Raw genomic sequence first — 22,260 nt, 5'->3', positions numbered from 1 at the left:
CTGGGACGTTTGGGAGAATACATTATCACACCAAAAAAAAAAAACTGAGCTTAATGCGCGACTTCCTTTCCTGAACATGAAACGATAACAGAGGATGAAATTTGGAATGCCAATATTGACTTTATATTCAGGCAACAGATGCCGGGGCCTGGCAGTCATGAATATGGATGCCACGCACGCCGACATGAAAAGGCTTTGGTCCCAAAAGCCTCGCGCAACACGCGCGCGCGTTCCTATTTCCACCTCAGTTACGAAAGGCTCCATTTTACAGAACCGTGCGCGGAATCGCGCGGCCTTGTTCTCGAACGAGGTGCGTCTTATTAAGTTCTTATTCTGGGTTGTTTAATCGCTGAAATGCCACAGGAATTGGGCTTAACAGGAAAGTCAGAAGGGGGGGGGGGGGAACAGCGCATGTGACCTTCAAAGTGTAATACCGCTAATTAGACATGATATTTAATTAAATCTGAGGCGCACAGATAAACAAACATGAAAAGTTCTGTCCCGCAGGAAATGCACCATCAGATAATATGCCTATTCTTGAAACCACCCGAAGTCTGTGTGTGTGTGTTAATTAACTAATTATCTTAATGACCTTAAAAACTGGACTGCACACATCAGCATCATATTCTGCTTCCTCATTTGACCACGTCTGCAAATTTTTTTTTTTTTGCGGTGGAGCGATGACTCGATCCGTTGTTGGAAAATAAAGCAACCGACAACAATACAATGCAGCTGGGTGCTCCAGCGTTGCAAAGCCCCGCCCTCCCGGCCTGTGTAGCGCCCGTGAAGTGCGCAGACTGAGGGCCCCCTGTCGGAGGATAAGTACCTGTCTCGTTTGTGCTTCTTCCCGCTCTTCTTCTTCTTCTCTTTACGGGAAGGAGACGCGCTGTCGAACCTGCAGACGAGGAAAATAGAGACCGCTCAGAGAGAGAGAGAGAGAGAGAGAGAGAGGGAGAGGAAGAGAGAGCTCACGAGGTAGCCAAAAGCGGGGGTATAATTCACGAGAAAGCATAACGAGCACGCCGACCGGGCCCTTGTGCTGTGAATCTGTCATCCTGGATATCCGTGGGTAAAATGCTGCCTCGCTCGTTTTCTCTGCCCCACAGTGTTGGTCTTTTCTTCTTTTTAATTGCTGTTGTCTGTGTGATTTCTATGTCTGGCGCACCTGGCAGACTCCTGCCCCTCCATGTTGGCTCTCTATTAAGACCCAGTCGCTCAGCACGCGGCTGCTCTTTCCGTCTCTATCCCTCTCCCTCGTTCCCCGCAGTCCTCTTTCATTGACTTGGCCAGACGATGGGAGGAGGCAGGGCGGAACGCACAGCCATAATGGCGCGCTGTCCAGCCCGGCTGAAGAATCAGCCTCAAGCCTCCTGCCGCTTGCTGCAAGCAACTGTGCGGCTTCATCCAACTGTCCTCTCACAAATCAGCCACTAATTCAGTTTCCACCGGCAACAGCGCTGCAATGACCCGCAACTGTGCCGTTTCTATGGTTTTTAAAATTTGTACGCGGATTCATGCTGAAACTACCAGCCGGACGGTTAATTCGGGTTAAGGCGCCACGCTGCGGAGCACGGATCGAATCCGAGCCAGTGCCGACAGTGGCCGACGGCTCCATAGAGCTACATGCATATGGCGAGTGTGTCGCCCACGGTACAGGGGGGATCAGCCGGATAAGGGTCTGCGTTCATCGCTATCTAGCGACCCCTGCTGGTTGATCGTGGACGGTGCACGCTAAAACCGCATGTGAAAGGTCTTCCTCTGACTCTTCTCCATGCAAGCTGACGCTGTTGTCTGTGGTGTAAACAGGAGTAACCCGGCAACACCACAAAGTTTGGGGAGGAGAACCGCGGAAGTCTACGCTCTCTCCCGAAGCAGGTGGGTTCCAGCACGGGCGCGTCTGCAGCTGCAGAGAATTGGCCATCCCAAATTGTGGTGGGAATTGGTTACGATCAACCGCACACTGGGTTTAAAAAAACCTAATTTATTTTTTTTAAATAATAAAGGAAAATGGCTGCACTCCAAATTGCCTGTAGGAATAATAAAGCCTCTCCCCCACTGATCGTATTTTACTGTGTTGCATTACTGTATGCCTCAGTTTAGTGTTATCGATATTTCAATACATTTATATAAGAAGATATTTCAAAATAAAATATCTTTAGTGTTTGCAGAAGAAACGCACCGGCTCCGTCGACGTCCAGACCGTTTCTTCTTTCTCTTCTTTGGAGGAGGGGAGGGGGAACTACTCGATTTCCTCTTCGTTCTGGGAAAAGGCACATTCAGGTACGAGGCAGAGATAAGAGACAGGCAAGACGGGAAAAGTCAAACAACCGCACGCATTTCAAATCTGAAGCCATCTTTTAGTTCCGATTTCATTAAAGCACAGGCACGCGTCGAGCATCTCAAGCACAAATTCGGAAAATTGCACCGTTGCCGAAATCCTCGACGTAAGCCCGTCATTTACCTGGCAGAGGCCGCCGCTCGCACGGTACAATCTACCGAACGCTCATTCGTCCTTGCTTTATTGTCTTTCCGACGAACAAATAGCAAACTGATATCCAGCGTGCGACGGATATCACAGGGATGAAACCTTAAATTCAACCCACTCTCATCTGCATTTATATTAAACTTCAAAGGCTCTGAGAAGAAAAAAAAAACACCGCAAACGTGAATTACTGCTTTCAAGCAAGTTTTTGGCTTTGGGGGGGAATCGGAGATAAGGAGGGCGAATAGGCTACGAGCGCTAGCATCAGGCATCCCAGACTTGCGGAGTGGAGGATTAAGCAGCTGATTTTGGCAGAGGGCCACATTCTGTCATTATCTGTGTGTGTGTGCGGTTGAGGCGTGCGGTGTTGGGGAGCGGCTCACCTGTAATCAGTGTGGCAGGCCGATTCCCTGTCGTAGCAGTCGCCGTAGCAATCGCATCCCGCCACGTACCCCTCGGCTTCCGCGTGCTCCTCCCCCTGCCCCTCGCAGCAGTGATTGACGCTGCACAGGAGGACAAGGACGCATTAAATGACCACGTCTGTACCAGGCTACCCCTACGACAGATTTGAGTGACAGTTGCCCCCCACCCACTTTTACTGACAGGTGGGTGAAGACATGGAGATGTTGTGTGATTCAAACCTTAATGATTCAAACCTTAATCTTGAGCATCTTTTAGCAAGTTTGAGACCACCCACCTTGATTTTAATCTACTGTACATTTATGTAGCCAATAACACTATAAAAATGTGTTGAGAAAGTAACTATCCATGCATCCATCCATTATCTATACCCGCTTATCCTGGGCAGGGTCACAGGAGGTGCAGGAGCCTATCCCAGCGTGCATTGAGCGAGAGGCAGGAATACACCCTGGACAGGCCACCAATATATCACAGGCCACACACACCACTCACTTACCCACCCATGCCTATGTGCAGTTTAGAGTCTCCAATTAGCCTACCTGCATTTCTTTGGACTGTGGGAGGAAACCGGAGTACCCGGAGGAAACTCATACGGACACAGGGAGATCATGCAGACTCCACACAGAAAGTGCTTTGTGAACTACATTATGTTAATCAGATGAAGGAATGCTAAACAAGCACGCATAAAATATATAAAAACTCACAAAACAATGATCAGTGCATTATTTTTTAATGTAGAAGTACGCGCTTTTCACATTGCTTTCCATATTAATAGCCATACATGAAGACAGTATCAGGCTACGTCATATTCACACATAATCACAACTCACACATTTTTCTTTTTATTCTTTTATTTATTTATTTTTTTGCCCCAGTGCTAAATTTCGCAGGGTGGCGCAGTCACCCTCTCCCCCCCCCCCATGCAGATGGTGTTCTGTTCCGCGCTAATCCAGGAGCGGCACGTGCTCTGCTGATCTCCCTCGCGCAGGAGAACGGCCCAGCTATAGGGATATCGGATTAGCGCACTGCGCTTCGCGTTGCCGTCTTCGGGGGCCGCGCTACACAAGCTGACAGCCAAGGCAAACCGCTGAAAAGATCTTTGAGGGGTAGCTTTCGTACGTGACTAAGATAAACCGATTAATAATAAATGCGAGACAGCATCCGTCAAGAGGAAATGTCCGCAAATTACACTGATACGCACTCCCAACAGTTACACCGGTGGGCGGTAGCTGCTCGCTTCGTTTGCTCAGGAGCATCGGATTCTTAATTGGTCACGGACTGCTGCACGCTGCAAGCTCACGTAAACAAACAAAAACCAAAAACTTTCGACCTTTCGTACTTAGTTTAAAGAGCAGAACGAAGCTGTAGCGGAGAAAAATTGCGCGACGTTGACGTAATTTAAGACCAACCAGTTATTAGTAATCCGCAGATGAAAACCCTTTCAAACGGGTTAAATGAAGTTCGCTTCACACCCGTAGGACGGACGAGAAAAGCGCACTCTGATTCAGCAGCTGCTATTGAACAGAAGTTTCAAACGACCAAAGGCTGGCTTTCAAGAAAACGAGGCATTGACATTGGCACAAAGCACTGAGACATGTACTCAGCCTGATCCATACGGGGCCAGAGAAACCACAGAGGGAGAATCTAAATACCTGTAGGGGATACTAAAGACCTTCAGTCTGCAAAGAAAGTCGAACCAAAGACAGGGAGACAGCTGTGTTCCTGCACAGTAACAGGAAAGTTATGGGCACTTCTAAACCAAACTTCCTGGGAAAAGAGCTTGTAAGGTAGCTTTGCCACAACATAAATTAGAAAACAAATTCTGCTCAGAAGGGAAAGGAGAAGGATTTTGAAAATAAATTCATAAATGGCCATAAATTATTTGCCATTTTAAAATGCGGGCGTTATAAAATAATCAAACCATTAAAATCCCTTGTCGTGTCCGTTGGCAATGTGACCAAAAAATGGTGCTCTTTGCATTGTAAGTACCGCTTGACCTGAGCATTCACTCACCATTGCAACCATGGTAACTTAAAAAGCAGTGTTACCATTGACAGCTCCAGATTTAAATAAAATGCACCTGAACAACAGAATGCCACATTCCATAATCAATACCCCTGCATATAAATGTTTTATTGGCTCAAATGGCAGATTGAGTGCGGCTGAGAAACAAATAACAGCACGCGGCATATCAGATCCACTCATCTAATAGCTTAAAAAAAGATAAATAAATAATCATTTTTGTAACCACTTCTTATTGTTTTTGTAGCCAAACCAAATAAGAACAATACAAAAAGTGAGGATTAACCGATTGGTCACAGAATCATCCATCAAAAAGACAGGAACTGCAATATAGGTTTGACAGAGGAGAACATTAATACCATAAATAAATCAATATATTAAATTTTTTGGTTAAGTGAAAGCCCTACAATAAACAAGCTGAAGCTGTTAGCATGATTTCCTGTTTACAGACTCATGAGAGTCTACTTAATGTCTATGGCTGGTGGGGGTTACTGGTTGGTGAACATGTAATATCACATCCCCTTCAGGTTTCACTACTAAATGGAATTGCGGTTGTTAGCCATGGCTAGCTTTCCTGTCCTCAGAGCCAGGAGGGACCATAGAGTTTCTTTTATTGTATCATGACTGTGAAGCTCCTCTGATATCCCAGGCCTGTTCATGGAGCTGCCCCCCCCCCCCCCAGCTTCTCATCCCACTGATGCTCTGCTCCTGTAGCTGTCCGCAGTGTGACGCGTCACGGCGACCTCACATGACGGGAGTTTCCCGCCCAGGGCGCCACGGACAGCCCGCTCCATTCGCCCCCCGGGTGGAGCGTGTTCAGATAGCAGGCCGACTGAGGAGACTCTTCCCGTGTCCTGCTTCCTCTTTCCTAAAAAATAAAAAGGCCTGCGAACGGTCCCCTCCTTATGCCAAAATTCAGAGGTGTTCCATCGGTCGAGCATTGTGAACCCGCACACGTCCGCGTAGCCATGCGCTGGAATCCCCCGAAACCCTCCCTCTCCTTTTTAATGGTAGCGTCCAAGCTTTGGAGCGGTGCGGCTCTATAACAAACGAGCCCAGGGTCTGTGGAGCCCTCTTATTAAGTTAGCGTCTCCAGTCTTGTCTGTGATGTACAGTCACTATAGGTTGCCTCGGGGTTGCAGTCCTGAAAAACACAGCCATTCATTACGTCCAATGAAGTGCAGCAGCGCCAGACTTTTCAGCTGCTAGTTTAATAGTAGTATATTGTCCTGGCGGTTGGGGGGGAGGTGGGGGGGGAGGGTGGTGTTGGGATTAGATGACAGTGACTTCATACTACAGTAGCCAGAAGAAAATTGCCTGCCCTGGATCAATGCCCCCAACATTCCACTCACGTTTACGCCGCCATTCTCCGCGTACCACGGGCTAACGGCTCCTTTATCCGAACGCCTTGCCAATTAGCCACCACGGCGCACGCTGCAGAGGGAGCGCGAGCGCTGAATTATCCCTCTTGTCTCACGCGCGGCCGATCGCCGTGTCATAAAAAGCAGCAACACTTTCCCTCGCAGTAAATCAGCACCTGCTCCGGCATATGTCTGCTACGTGACACAGCCATAGATCAGCGCTGCCATTGAGTCACAACCGAAGTATGACGGGATTTACATTCTGTCACACATTCATGATACGAGCACCGCGGAAACAGAAACGAGATGGCACGTGATGGGACCGGTATACTGTAAAAGCAAGCGACCGTATGAAAAAAAAAAAAAAGTTGGACAGTCGGACATATTCACGTGGTCAGGCCCATGTGAGGTAACCATCGATCGAGATCAGGATTCTGACATCTAAACTGTGAAAGATTTATAGATTTTAAAAGCTTCACGTGCTATGTGCACTCTTGGGTGCCATCAGCAGCCAAGGACCTGATATCTGCTGGGTGTAAACATTGGGTGTGATGTCACAGGAAGGACTGGGAAATGCACCCAGGCTGCTGTAACAAATACCAAGGACATGAGGTGCAGAGGCAGAGCAGCAGTCATTCATATGGGTTTCACCTGTGCAACTTTTCAAGGTCATCCACATCCAACGTCCTAATGCCTAATGCAACTAATCCATACTCTAAGTGAAGAGGCAACATAGCTCAGGAGGTAAGAGCGGTTGTCTGGCAGTCGGATGGTTGCCGGTTCGATCCCCCGCCCTGGGCGTGTCGAAGTGACCCTGCGCAAGACACCTGACCCCTAATTGCTCCCAACAAGCTGATTGGTAGCTTGCATGGCAACCTTTGGTGTGTGAATGGGTGAATGAGAGCCATCAATAAAGTAAAGCGCTTTGGATAAAAGCGCTATACAAATGCAGTCCATTTAAAATGAGCGCTCGCTTTAATACATCACCACGGCTGCAAATACAGGAAATGACATCGCGTGAAACCAACGTATCGCACGCCGCCGTCCCGAGTGTCGGGAAGAGGCCTCGCTGAGTCGGCGCGGGTCCAGCTGCTGCTGAGAAAACGGAACATCAAATACCGCTGGTGATGCACGGCCCGTCCGTCCCCGCGGACGAGGGGACCGCAGGAAACCTTTCCGGCGAACGCTCCCGCCTTCAATTACGCCGGCCAGAAGCGATGACTACCCAGGATCCCCGGCCCCACGGGCCCGCGGGCGCTCGTTTGCCGGGAACTTGACGGATCGCCGCGGGGTGCTTTCTCTCCGCCCAAAATTGCCGCAAGTCTTTTCCCCACTTCCCCGCGGCGCCTGTAAGCTTTGGACCTTATATATAACGGGTGAGACGCTGGGGAGCGCTCGCTCGCCTCGCTGTCAGACCAGAGCAATTTCGGTCGACCGTTTTCGATGCGCGACTCAACTTTTAAGGGCTCGCTAAAAAAAAAAGTCCAATATACTGTCCGGTATTAGAGTATCTAGCTCTATGTGCATGGGTGTGTCTGGGTGTGTGTGTGTGTGTGTCTGTAGGAAACAAACCTTCGGTCTGAACTGAACAACAAAAACATACTTGAGCAGTGCGGTACAGACATCTACCTCTTGAGTGCCCATTCTTTTGTGCACCCTGCCATTTTGGCTCAGACATTTCTAGTTTCAAGCCCTTAATAAGCTCCCCTGGGATGTGTCCTACCGGTGTGAGAAATCAAGTGCTCTCCGAGAGCACCTGGTCGCATTACGGCCAACCCCTTGCAGGTGAAGGAAACTTTGATTAATATTGACCGAAGCGAAAAGCTAAATCCAGCTGCTTTTCGGCGCCGGAGCAGAGCCGTTATTCCCGAGCCAGATGCTGGCGGCCGCATTAGGAGAGCAATCATTTCCCCTCCCCCGGGCGGCGGAACATCTGCGCCCAGTCAGAGTTCCCCCCCCCCTCACGTCTTCACTTAAAATAAAAAAACAACGGCAAAGGAGACAACACGGAACAAACAATCGCGTCGCGCGGCAGAGAGAGAATCCGGGGGGTTGCTTTACGGCGTCGCGCGTGGGCGAGCCTTCGTGGGCGGCCTCGCCGTGCCAAAGCCTGCTTCACAAGCTGTGAGTTCCCTGCGCCCTCCCCATCCGCAGAGCTGTTATGCGTCACCCTCCCTCTCGAGAGTTAGCCCCCAGATGCGGTGAGAATGTCCGGGGGCGGGGAGGCTGGAGTGGGGTTGTCACTGAATATCTAACGTAGGGCCTTGGTGTTCCGTGTCTAACCCCTTTCTTCCAGTAACCCACCCAAGGAACCCCAGACACGAGGACGGGGGGCCATTGTGCCAGGCCTCTGAACTACAGCCCCCACAGCCCCCAAATCCCAGTTTTAATCAGCACAGTGGCACCTGCTTCAGCAACACGCCAGCCAGCCCACATCGCTCTGTACAGCAAGTCTTTCAGTTAAACCCTGAAACGTCATGGGAGCGGCACTGCTTGTTTAAAGAGGGGACTGTTAAAAATACGAGCAGATCAATTATTTAAATACAATTCTAGCATCATTTATTATTTCGTGGAGTAAATCCATATTCGACAAGCATGAGGTTGTGTTTGTGCATTAACAGAGACTGCACTACTTCAACAAACCAAATGAAGAAAGAGATCTGCAACTCCTAATATGTTTGATCTCAGGAAATCCTTCAGTATACAGTATGCAAACCTACAGCAGTTACTGCACAAAGCATCCACTAGATTAGAAGGATGATGAAGGTGTGGTACTGAGAATAGTTATAGAGGATAGTTTTGCAAAGACAGACCACAAGGAAGATAACCTTGTTCCGTTAAATCCATGGCAACTTCCACTTCTGCTTGTGTGGATTGATCCTCACTCGATAGCAACGCAAGGCGGTGTGGCTGGAGCCCGGCATGTGGTCAGCGGCCGCCTGGAGTGGCGACTGTCAAAGAAGACGGATCGGAGATGTCGCTCGTCTGCGGCGGTTTCCCGTACCGCTGACGCATCGCCAATTACGACGAGGCGTCCATCCGGAAAGACGGTCGGGCGTTTTCAAAATGTCAAATCGCAACACCGCGGAGGAGTCATCAGTCACCGGGCCGCCGTCTTCGCGCGGGCCGTCGCAAAGCGCCGCGCCCGGCTAATTAGCGCGCTAACAGGAACGCCGAGCGACGGGAGGAAGTTAAGCTGACGGCCCCCGCCCGCCCGCCAGACCGTGAATTATTCATGACGAGCTGGCGGGCCTGGCGAGACGGGCCGTCAGCCGGCCGCCGCCCGGGCTGCCGTGGAGACCTGCGGTGCGGACGTAACTCCTGGGATACAGACCGTATCGCTTAGCGCCCCGTTCGCTGCGCGGCGAGTACAGTCGCAAAGTTCACGTCGTGTTTACTTTTTAACGCTGGTCGTTGGGCAGGCCTTTGAGACGTCTGACTACGGGCAAATTTCACCACAAGCAGTGCTGGACTTAATAGCAATCAAGCTGAACAGTCTCAAACAATATGTTCACCACTCAGCTTGTTTAAATTTAATCGCAACTACTTAGTCCCAGCAATGAAATTTCAACACTGCAGCTATGTAACTTCCAGAGAGAGGTACAAGGAGCGCTCCGTCTTGGTTCCTGTCTCCGGCGGGACACGAGAGCAAGCCTAAATCCACACGAACATTGGCACGTTCCTCAAACAAACACAAGAGCATAGCTACGCATAAAAACCGTCTCCAAAGTCAGAGTGGGAAAGGCAAAAGTTTGCCTGGCTCATTCTCCTCCTCTCGCCCTCCACAGATATTCCACACATCTTACTTGTAGTCGAATGTGAGTACAATAAAAACACAGTTTGTCATTTATATCAGGTTTCCTGGGTGCAGTGAAATAAGTGTTCATTTCTAAGAGTAATGCTCCATGGCTGAGAGAATGTAATGTTTCATCATGAGGGGTAACAGCAATAGAGGGATAATAACAGTAATGATGAATGCAAATAAACAGACATTTTTATTCACAAACTATAAATTAGATTATGAATACAGTATTGAAGTTTGGAGACTTTAATGCCAAGACTGGCCAAGTTTTAATACATTAAAATGCTGCATAATTATTCTTAGGATGTCTGTGACAGGTACATTTTTTTGGCCTGCTAATTATAATACATTGCCAATTTTACAGACACAAAAAAATATGCTAAATAGCTCAACCTATTTGCAAAAACACGAATACTTCATTTAAATGTCAATAGAAACATACATAAACACATACATAAACATGCAAAAAAATATCTGTCAAATAAACCAAGTGAACGGGCACTTGTCCAGTAGGATATTGTGTACTTATTTACAGAAATGGCTTCCTGCCTTCCTTCCTTTCTACAAACAATGCACCCAGACATCCAATCACCTTGCAGGATGTAGTAGTGCTAGAGCATATGCTCTAACCAATGAAGGTCAAGGGCTTAAAGCCAGTCAAAACACAGATTAAGCCTGAACTGAGATCAATTAACGGTTGTCCATAACTTTGATTTATCAACATGTTCATTTATTTTCTTCACACAGTTTGGATGGTTAGATTTGGTGCTTGCTGTACTTGCCAAACTGGATTTGTGGAGCAAAATTAAAATAAAAAAACAGGCATTTGCTTTTTAACTGTGTGTCAACATAGAGAGAACGCTGACTGACTTAAGGCCTAAGAATGTTATCCAACACACACACACTCTCTGCTGCAGAACTAAGAGCTGAAATCACATGAGTGGTCCAGGCCCACGCCCAGAGACGGCCCATGTGCTGTAAAGGGTCCACCCACCCAAGGAGGGGGTCAGGGAGGGAGGCTAGCGTTAGCATGAGAGGGCCGTGTGGTACTTACACTGGGCGGCCCTGTGAGCCCTCTCTGGTGATCACGCCCTCTTTCTCCATCAGCATCTGTCGAAAGGTGCCCACCTTCTGCCGGATCTCCTCCTCAGAGTACCTGGCCCATGATTTAAAAAAAACAAAAAAAAAAACATTCACATCATCACATCATTCAAAGGCTGGTAACTTATACATCTCACACAGGTAAAGATACCATAGAACCACACAGGTTATGCACAGACACCATTAACAAGCATTATCTGGGTACAGTGGCTGCTACACTGGACTCCAGGTCTGTGGGGTGTGTGTTCAAACCACGGACAGTGCCATTTAACCCACAAAGGAACCTTGCCTTAACCCTTTCAGGGGTAGGACACACTGGTGTGATTGTAATTTTGATCGCTCTGGATTCTAATGATGACATTTTGCTACTGCTCATTGAAATCAATAGAGTCCTAGAATTGTGACAGAATTCCATTGTTGAACTTTCTCATAAAACTGACTTCGGAAAGAGTTTTTTAAACATCCATTATAATAAATGACTTATGCATGGAATGTATTCCCAACTAAAATATGCCAGCATTCCACGCGTGAAAGAAACACAAATAAATAACGCATGGCATCTGGACTCCACCTTCATCAGCCTGCATATAACCAGAAGGCTTTTTGTGCTGTAACCTCTTTTTGCGTCGCGGCTTCACTCAGAAATCGGTTTCTGCATAATAGAAATCAAAACACGACGCGGTCGTGCAAACAGCGCGCAGGGTCAAGAGCATTTCTTCGTGTTGTGTTGACACAAATTTAATAAGTGGTCGGGGAAAATAAACTACCCAGTGGGATGTGCCATTTTCACTTTTTCGTGTTTTTTTGGTCGTTGAAACAAAACAATACGGGGAGACGAATGTTCGATTCGATGGGGGGAAAAGCGCAAACTGCAGCCGCGTGATGCCGATCCCTCTCGGCATTTGAAGCGCTGGTACAAAAACGAGGTAAAAGGATGTCGCCCCGTTTTCACTCTCAACGGAGCCCCGAGGTAAACTGCTTAAATCGCTGCTGACATGTACAGCGGGTGGTAAACGGGCCACCGCAATGCTATCTAAATGGAAATCCACTCCGAGACACAAACCCTTCTGCCTGTCCCGCATGGTTTCGTGATGCAGTGCTGAAACACGGGTGTACTCCCAGTCCAGGTGTTCAATTAGGAGTGGAATTTTCCGCTGTAGACGGGAAAGTAACACGTACACTTTTTATGTGCACGCACGGCATGGAGAACACTGATTGAGTATAATATCACTGAGCATATAGACTTTTTGGAACGGTTTTTCATTTTTTAAAAACGTGAATTCCACTAGTCTTGCGTGGCCACGCAGTTCACCGCTCACTGTGATTCTGTCATCACTGCGTTCCTAAAGCCTCTTACAACACTCCCGATGCTGAAAGTCAAGTTAAATGGCAGATGTTAAACAGCAAGATAGCAAGAACAGATTTTGTTTGTTACAGACAAGGGGAACTGCACAGTAGGCAGGTAATGTGCAATATCAGAAGTGCTGAGGTGGTGAGAACAAAATCACCATGTGTAGGTTTTGGGAATAGAGGAAAATTATCCATCAGTTTTACAGAACCTTTTCAAAATTAATTTTAAAAGCAAGAACAGCACTTTCTATTGTTTGTACGTAATTTGTTCATGCAGTAGAAACAGGATTGCAGACTTTAAAACTAAAAGTGGACCCATCAGTGTATAGAAGTTTACAGTTTTCTGTTTTAGGTATTATGCATTTGCTACACAGTGTTTACTTAATTTCCTACTTCTCTATGAATGTTCCGGAGATTAAACAAAGATGCCTATTTCCTTAATGATGTTAGGATTGTTGTTTATTGCAAAAGTCTAATTTTATTGTACTAATTTTATTGCATTGATTTGTTACATTTCTAGAATGCAATACTCATAGTAATAATAATTAAAGTGGTAATAATAATACAATATTTTATACAGGTTTCAGAAAATGTCAGCAGAAATTGTATAGATATTGTGCTACCCTAATAATAACAATTATTATTAGTGTTAGTAAAAATATTAGTATTATACTTAATAATATCATTAATTTCTGCATCCATGCACAAAAACACAGTCACTCATTCACATACACACAAACACACACACACACACAGATACACTCACACACACACCCCCTGTCTCTCTCATATAAAGCACACAGACACATATTGGCATACTGAAACTGCATGGTGCTTTATGGAGCCGTAGGGCCTCATAAGTAGACAGCAGGGAACAGAAAATTCTGTTGAATTTCGGTGGGGTGAGCCATTTAACATACAAAATATGAATATTATCAGCACGACCAGATAACTAATTATCTAACAGGACATTAACTCTGTGCATACATGATATGACAGTGCTAAGTAGGGGCTGTGTTGGCAAACTCATGCAAAGGCTCCTCACCAGAGAAGAATCTGATAAGCTGATTGGTCAAGGAGAAATACTTGTCCATGGCACTACTTGAACATGCACTTCTTGTGAATTGTATCTGCTGGTGCATGGGAGACCATCGAACCAGAACGCTTGAACGATGCTTCAGACCAAACATATTGCACCTTTTTTTTGTCCATGCAGTGAAAAGTTTACTAGAGCCTTTGGGTGGATGTGCTACTTATGACATAATTGCCATTCACGATCAAGGACCCTATTTTTATGACCCAGACACAATTACTTGGCGAAAAAAAAAATGCAAAAAATTCATGTCTGAATCAATTTCGACATTAATTCTGGTAATGCTGGTGCAAGCCCAGAGAGGGAAGGTCACACAACAGTAGTGTAAGGTGTGGTAGAAGACTGACCAATCAGGATGCTTTCCACATTCCCGTGAAGCAGTGCCATGCATTCGTATTCTTTTCTCTGTCAGACCGGCGCATTCTCTTCACTGCTCTCACAACCGTCACGGCTGTCCACCACTTCCTGACCACAGCATTCAATCACCTTTCAAACATTTCTGTGAATTAATTCTCAAATGTTTTCACGGAGGTTTCATTGAGACGTACGCTGCATTTCAATGAAGCTGTTATCCAACAATTTGTCCGTTAATATGTAAAAAATATTGCTCACATGGAGGGCTACGACTCGTATTACCTTAAATTAATATGTGAAAATTGATTTTTTTTTCTTGCAGTGGGTGCCATGTGTCTTTAATGCTTTCTGAACATATCTATGCAGAGGTCAAATGTAGCCGGGAGGGAGTTAATGGCGCATGAGCAGATCCACTGTAACCGCCAAACACACGTGTTACGCAATCCATCACAGCACCGATCGAATGGACACCCTTGCAGTTCACATTACACGCCTCTGTGAGGTCATGTGACTTAGGCAGACAGTTAAGGGACTGCATTAGGGTGCTTTTCAAGGTCTGCCACAAAGATACAACTCTGAGAAACAGGTCGCAGAGGGAGGTAGAGCCGGCTGCTGAACGGCCTCCGTTATGTTGAAATATGACGGTACATAAAAGGCAGGTTTATACAGAGATCCTGGCCCTTTGAAGGTTTATGTGATGTTTGTGGTTCGTTTGCAACCGGCCTGTATTCCACAGGCCTCTTAAAAGAGTGAAAGTTTTTATAAAGGTAACAGAATCCTATGCCTCTCACATCGCCAGGGAAAACGTCTGAGTTTTCTCTCATAGCTCATAGTATAACGGCCCTCTCTGTGAGGGGTGAGTGTGAGTTTCATGAGTGTGTGTGTGGGTGTGTGTGTGTGTGCGTGCATCCACCTGGACTACACAGATGTGATTAAATGCATTTTCTAACCATATGTATATAAATAATAAATATTTATTTTAGATTATTTATACTAAAATTACACATATAATTTTATCATAAATAATCTAAAATAAATATTTATTAAAATTATACATATAATTTTATCATAAATAATCTAAAATAAATATAATTTAATAAACATCTATATTACAATAAACATCTTATTATATTCGTATATTTGCCATAGCGTGATACTACTGTGCTGTATGTTTGCTCCAATCCAAACTAAAGATTGATAGGACCACCGTTCCACCCACTCAGTCTTAAACCTTCCACCCCTGCAAATGCTAAAAAAAAAACACACAAGGGTGAAAGCAGCAGCTTCAGGGCATCCATCATGTTCAAAAACACCAATACAAAAGCCAACCAACAGCGTGTGCACCTCAGGCCATCTTTTTTACGCTGTCAAGATATAGTACCGGGCCTCATCGTCCACACAACTTCTAGAATGTACAGTACGGCACCTTCAAACGAGTCGTGATTGAGGCTCAGCTAGCACATACACCAAGTACATCGTGTCTTGGGTCCCTTCCATGTAATATGACAGCTAAACGGGATCGCGGCACGCAGAAAGGGCGACAGAGCGTAGCTCCACGGCGCGCTCGTTTCGATGTGCTACCTGACTTGTGCCGCGCTGAGGCGTTTCGGTTTCATTTGTAACTGACTGAAAAACTGCTCCCCTGTGAACCAAAGCTTTACAGAACACTTAGAACATTCTGCTTCAAGGGACAGATTGGAAAAAGTGTTGCACCTGCAAAAAGAAAACGTCTCAAAAAAAAGTTACAAAAAGGTTCGGGAGAAGAAAGCAGGCACTTTAAACTCCAGAGACGGCCCCGTGTGTGAACCAGTTCAAAGCCTGTTTAAGACTGCTTACGATTTCTCAATTTCAGATACGCCTGATAGCCGTGAAGTCAAGGACGCCCCACAACATAATCAGCATTTGTGTGTCCCCGGCTTTGAAATTGAAAGATACATCTTTTGCTGGAAATCCAAAGTCCCTGTATGAGGTTCTGATAGCGGTAAACCCACGTATACGCTCCGCTTCAAGCTTTCAATAAAATGGCCACAGAGGTCATTCTTTAAAAATGGAATGAGGGAGCATACTGAATGCAGTATTGCAGAACGCGGTATTATACTCTGAGTCACGGCTACGTGCTCCGCTGGCCCCACCGCACGGCATAAATAAAGTATTTCGCTTCAAAGGGAGCGTCCCCGTCCGCCAGAGAGACGCGGCTGCTCGGCTCTGTGATCCGCCGCGGATGCGCTAGTGCGGCGCATTCGGGAGGGGTTTCCAGAGAGCCGAACGTCACACGCGGATTTCAGGAGGACGCGACCTGAGCGTTTTACGCTGGGTCTCGAGGCTAAGCGAAGAACCGGCGTTCTCGGCTGAACGAAGTCACGCGGCGACGCAGTCGCATCTGTGGTTTTACTAATGTCCGTAGGAACAAGACCAGGTCAAAACCCTAGTATGTGGCTGGACCCAACACACTTCATCCGGCCGACCAACGGTGTAACTTCATAACTCGACCGACCAATGGAGTAACTTCATAACTCGGCCGACCAATGGTGTAACTTCATAACTCGGCCGACCAATGGAGTAACTTCATCACTCACTCAGTCACTCACAGACATTCGCGTTTGTAGGGCTGGCCCCGCTGTTGCGGCCCAGCCAAAAAGACAGCAGAGAAATCAAGTCTGCAGTAATTCAGCATTCTTGTTGTTATAATTACTATTATTATAACACGACTTACAGAGAAAAATTGAAATAAATTGCTGCCACTGCTTCACACATGAGTTTTACCAGATTTTTTGGTATCAGCAAAACTTAAATGCGATATTACGGCTTTTGTTAAATAATTGTGTTTGAGCTCAGCGCAGTTCCCGGCTTGTCTTAGCTGGTCGTTTCTCCTCATCCAAACTGCCGTTTTCTGCAGAAAGAGGGTTTGTTAAAGGTGCATGACTCGGGTGAGAAATGGGTGAAATCAGCTTTGTCTTTGATACGAGGTGAAGTCATGTTTGGGGTAAGATTTAGATGCTAACGCAAAGACTAGGCTGGAAGAAATTGCTTATGGTTTCATTGAACAGAGTCTGGCTGCTTTTCATTACTCTTGATTTTTGGTAATGTTAACATTGCTTCCTAACAGAAGTTGGCTTTATGAACAGTTTCATTTCAGGTTCCAGGTTTACATCGTGCAGGCGATTCAACTACTGAAGCTCGCACAAGGAGTACTGCAGTGTTCCAGCATAGGGGAGCTGTCCGGGCTTGGGTGGTGCTGAAATCCACAGAGGATTCATGACGCAAGCATCCCCATCCCTTTTCCACTGCAGTACAGCCTCGCAATGCAAACTCACAACAGCAATCGTGAATAAATGCATACATTTGGCGCGGAACAGGCTTTGTAGCATGTGTCTTGGGTATTAAGCAAAGCTATTTTTATGACCCCGGCGTACCACTGCCTCCTGCTCGGGAATCCAAAGACCAGAAAAGGCATAGCTGTGAAAGCAGAAGCCGACATAAACATGTTTCTGCATGTTTCTCCTGTGCCTTAGTCCTTACACGGTAGCGTGCTAACAATCCAGAGAAGAAGACTCCCCACAGGCCGCGCCCTAGTGTAGGAATACCTCCATCGGTTTATATTTCCACACATTCTATACCTGTCAAGAACGTGACGAAAGAAACCATCTGTAGAACATTCAGTTACCAGTTAGACGGAAAAGTTAAATTTTGGGTTAGTTGGGGGGGGGGGGCAAGAAAACACGTCACCTGTGCTTTTGGTTGCATGTCTAGCACTACGGACATAGCACAGCTGGCCAAAGATATGTGAACGCAGTCCTGTTTTTGGTAAAATGGTAAATAGTAAATGGACTGCATTTATATAGCGCTTTTATCCAAAGCTTTACAATTGATGCCTTGCATTCACCAGAGCAATTAGGGCTTAGGTGTCTTGCTTAGGGACACTTCGACATGCCCAAGGTGGGGGATCGAACCGGCAACCCTCCAACTGCCAAACAAGCGCTCTTACCTCCTGAGCTATGTCTATTAACCAATAGAATTTTTGATGCACAATGTGAGATAGACTGAGGAATTTCATTGGGTCTCAACGACTAATATTGGAGCAAAGTGGGTCTTGGGGTTGGGATTACGCACGCCGTTCTCAGTAATAAACGTTATTCAGAATGGTGTCTCTTCGGTGCTATCTTTACGAATAAAGGGATTCAGGGCTGGAATAACGGCCTTGATTTTGGGGAATAGCAGAATGGGGGGCCAAGGTTATTATAGTGGGTAGAGAAGAACACAATGATAAGTTAGCAGTCTTGAGACAGAGCCAGAAAAGCTCATTTTGTGGCCCTGCTTTGTGCCTACACGAGACACAGTATGCGGCTACAGGGACCTGGTAGCTTCCGCGTATGCGTAAGTCCTGGCTCTTCCATCACGCAGCCATGAAAAATTGTCTCAATTAAACAGGCTGATTGAGGCAATTAGGCAGCACTGAGGACCGCGAAGTGGCACCATCAGTACGAGCTTTGCAAAATGAATCGCCGGCTTCCCCATTATGAAGCTTTCCTTTGAACCGATAGAAATCAGATAAGTAGGGGGTAACATTAGAATTGACTCGCCACGACAATTTCCTTTTAGCTGTAACCACGAATTTACAGAGCTTCAGCCCACATGCACTGTGCAACTGTGCAACTGTGAACCGGTGAACTGGACATTGCATTTCTAATGCTTGTACAAAAATCATTATAAAAATATATGCATGTCATGACAACTACCAAAATGTCCTTCAATGACTGAATGCAAAACAAAATAAAAGACTTGTAAACTTACTATATAGGGAAAAGACAATTATTTGGAACAAGAGAACTTGCTTGTTAAATTAATGAAGCAATTGGTTAGATCAATGCTAATCTCAGATGCTATCCCTGCCCTATATAATGTGTGTGTGTGTGTGTGTGTGTGTGTGTGCACATGTGTGTGTATGTGTGTGTGTGTGTGTGTGTGTGTGTGTGTGTATGTATGTATGCGTGTGTGTGGGTGCGTGCATGTTTGTGTGTGTGTGTGTGTGTGTGTGTTTGTATGTGTGCATGTGTGTGTGTATGTGTGCATGTGTGTGTGTGCATGTTTGTGTGTGTGCATGTGCATGTGTGCGCCTATGTGTCCGTGTGCATGTGCATGCGTGTGTGTGCGTGTTAGTGTATTTGTTTGTGTGAGTGTGTGCGTGTGCATGTATGTGTGTGTGAGTATGCGTGTGTGTGTGTATGTGCATGTTTGTGTGTGTGTGTGTGTGTGTGCGTGCGTGCGTGTGCCTGTGTATGTGTATGTTTGTAATATGAGACAGTGGACAGGGATGCAGCACACAAGCCTGGATGAAACATGCATCAATCGGTGGAGATTACTATCAGAAAGAGCAGTGACACATTTTCATGCCAGGCTGCTAGCATCACTTCCAACAGGGAGAGCCTTTCCCTTTCACCATGCATCTAGTCCCCACAGCCAAGCCAAAACAGGGCTGTGATTGGCCAGGCACCGGCACCGGCAGTGCTATTCCAACACTTTCCCGCGTGTCACTTCCTCTCGCTTCCTTCTTGAAAAATGAGTGCAGGCAGACACGCCACATCAAAACGTGTGCTTCAAAATCTCCACCGGGGGCGTCAAAAAAAACAAAAACAACCTAAAACCATGCACAGTGTAACGCGAGCTGAGTAGTGGTCCGAGGACAGCCATTTTTTTTTTAGTCTCTGGGTACCTCCAGCAGCGAGGCTGAAGGAAATCTTCCAAAAGCAATCTCTTTTTTTTTGTTGCTGTTGTTCATTTGGAGACGTATGCAGAGTGAACTCCTCCCGCGGCTGGGATTAATTCCTGCAGACAAAGGCTATTTGCGGGGTGCCTGAGGAAGCTGCTCCCTTCAGCAGACCGAATCAATCTAAACGCTCCCCACCCGCCCGCCCTCCTCCTCCTCCCCCACCCCCCTCGGATTAGGACGGTCACATGACTGTCAGCTGCTAGATGAGACTCAGCTGCCGTGGAGGCCCCAGAGTGCTCTAGCACGGCCATATTGGGTCTCATCTAAAAAAATAAAAAATAAAAAAAAACTACATTTACACAATCACCTCGTTGGTGCCCTGAAATACTATCAACAGTATATTGCAAGTATGATTGCTTATCTGTGCAGAAATCCAGACTACCATAAAAAATCCTAATGTATGCTCAGTGATAAAAAATCGGCCGCAACAAATATCCAACAATACCATATATCTGGAAACGCTCACTGCGAAATCTGATATACGATGCTCAATGTTGCCAAAGTGCAGAATAAGGGGTAGAATTTCACACAGGACATGATTCTTCGATCATTACGATGCAAACAGGAAGCTGTAATGCAGTTGGAACACACGGAGCGTTAAGATATTTATTACAACAAAGGGGCTGGACGGTGAACCTGAAGATGAGCAGGAGGGGAGGGCAGGACTTGCCCGCCCCCCGCCCCCCCCCCCCCCCCCCCCGACTGAGGTCATCGGCGGCAGCCGTGCGCCTCAGAGGAATTGTGGGAAGGGAAGGCCGGGGACGGAAATGCCATTTCCCCAGTTAAAAGCCGCTTTTCATCTACGACTTCTCCCGTCCTTTCTCCCTCTCTCGAACGACCTCAATTCATTTCACAGCGTGCGGCCCGGACCGAGGTCGGCTTCCCTTTTTCCCTCTCTCCGCGAAAGAGGCGAACTCTGACGGATGTGAAGTTCAGCTGGAAAACGGCTCAGCTAAAAATGCGTGTTTGTGTTATCGGTCATACCTGCCGAGGTCTCCATTCACAGGGACTCGGAATAACATTTGGTCATTCCGGGTTGCGCGGACCAAAATACATCTTACCAAGGCAAAAAGTAAGGAAGGGAAGCTTCTCTTCCACTAACTGCAGAAAACATTACATTACAGGCGTTTAGCAGACGCTCTTATCCAGAGCGACTTACACAACTTTTACATAGCATTTTTACATTGCATCCATTTATACAGCTGGATATATACTGAAGCGATGCGGGTTAAGTACTTTGCTCAAGGGCACAACGGCAGTGTCCTTACCCGGGAACTGAACCGATGACCTTTCGGTTACAAGCCCGGTTCCTTACCCGCTGTGCTACACTGCTGCCGTACAAATGCACTCCGGTGGGCTGCCGACGGGTGGAAACTGGCGCTCACGGGCAGACCCCGGGAGGGCGCGGCCTGCGGATCTGGAATGCAGCAGAACGGACGACGACCTGAGAAGGGATTCACTGCGAGAGGGCGAAGCCCAAAAATCTCCGGGCTCGGTTTGCCGTGAAAACGCTGGTCCTTGAATATCCCTCATCGGCGTTCTCCTTTTTTATTCATTAAAAGCTCAAACTGGGCGGGGGGGGGGGGGGGGGGGGGAGAAAGCTAAAACTAAGTTAAATAAAACGCGGCCTCACATGTCAGACCCCGAAACTCCGTTCGGAAATGGAGACTAATTAATGTGGGACTTTGTACTGAAGGAAAAACCGGCATGTTTATTTTTACACAGACCCCTCTGTGAAGTGGTGCAGGGAATCTTAGGCAACATTCAATCAATAATTTATATTATATTGATATTCAGTAATAATTTATTTCTCACTCTGAGCTGATTTTTTTTTTATTTCTGTTCGCTGTACTCGAAGGTGCTGTGCTGTTTCTCTCAGTGAGCTGTCAATCAGCCAGCGGGGCGGGAACAGACGCACGTCCGTCTTACGCTGGGGTCTGAAGCGCCATCTGGAGACACTGTAATCAGGAGAGGCCGATCTGGGGTACGTCTGTCTGTCAAGCTGACTTATATCCCATCGCCACCTCCATTCAGACACTTACGTTGGCTGGGACAGACTAACACCTCTTCAAAAGGGTTATAAGCTGGGCGTGTCACTCACTCATGAATACCGCCCCCGAAGGAGGTGATTGGCGATGTCGAATGGAGCAGGAGGCATAATGAGATCACCAATCTCCAGAGCTCCGCCTCTTTGATAAAGGTCAAGGTATTGGGACGCTGTATTCTTAAAGGCACAGGAGCAGCTTTTCATAATACCGTAAGCTACACAATACACATTCTTCTTTAAGTTAACAAAAAGTGAGCCACGCCGGTCACATCCGTGTGCCCTTCAAAAGCTCTCTGCGTGCGCAGAGATGTGTGTTCCTGCAAATATTCGTTTCTTTTAATAGAGCACAATCGGTTCCTTAAAGCGCCACATAATCACCTTATCTGGAGACTAGACCGTGACAAACAGCTTTCCTCTGCTCATACTGTGGCATCGCTGCAGTACATCCTTGGCTGAAGCCG

General features: G+C 46.8%; 1 protein-coding gene across 2 annotated transcripts in view; it reads right to left on the bottom strand.

Moving 5' to 3' along the window:
* srrm3 (serine/arginine repetitive matrix 3) overlaps window positions 1-22,260 on the bottom strand; it is a 105,444-nt gene that overhangs the window by 28,468 nt on the left and 54,716 nt on the right. For both annotated transcript variants that reach the window (XM_035434707.1, XM_035434708.1), the window contains exons 3-6: window positions 11,142-11,243; window positions 2,866-2,985; window positions 2,180-2,260; window positions 827-895 (exon numbers count right to left, since the gene is read on the bottom strand). In XM_035434707.1, coding sequence (XP_035290598.1) covers window positions 827-895; window positions 2,180-2,260; window positions 2,866-2,985; window positions 11,142-11,243 — 372 coding nt within the window. The remainder of the gene's footprint in view (window positions 1-826; window positions 896-2,179; window positions 2,261-2,865; window positions 2,986-11,141; window positions 11,244-22,260) is intronic.

Source organism: Anguilla anguilla, chromosome 9, assembly GCF_013347855.1.
Source record: "Anguilla anguilla isolate fAngAng1 chromosome 9, fAngAng1.pri, whole genome shotgun sequence".
NCBI classification, from domain to species: domain Eukaryota; kingdom Metazoa; phylum Chordata; class Actinopteri; order Anguilliformes; family Anguillidae; genus Anguilla; species Anguilla anguilla.
Note: the sequence above shows the minus strand (reverse complement) of the source record. Positions and strands in the feature narration are given on the sequence as shown.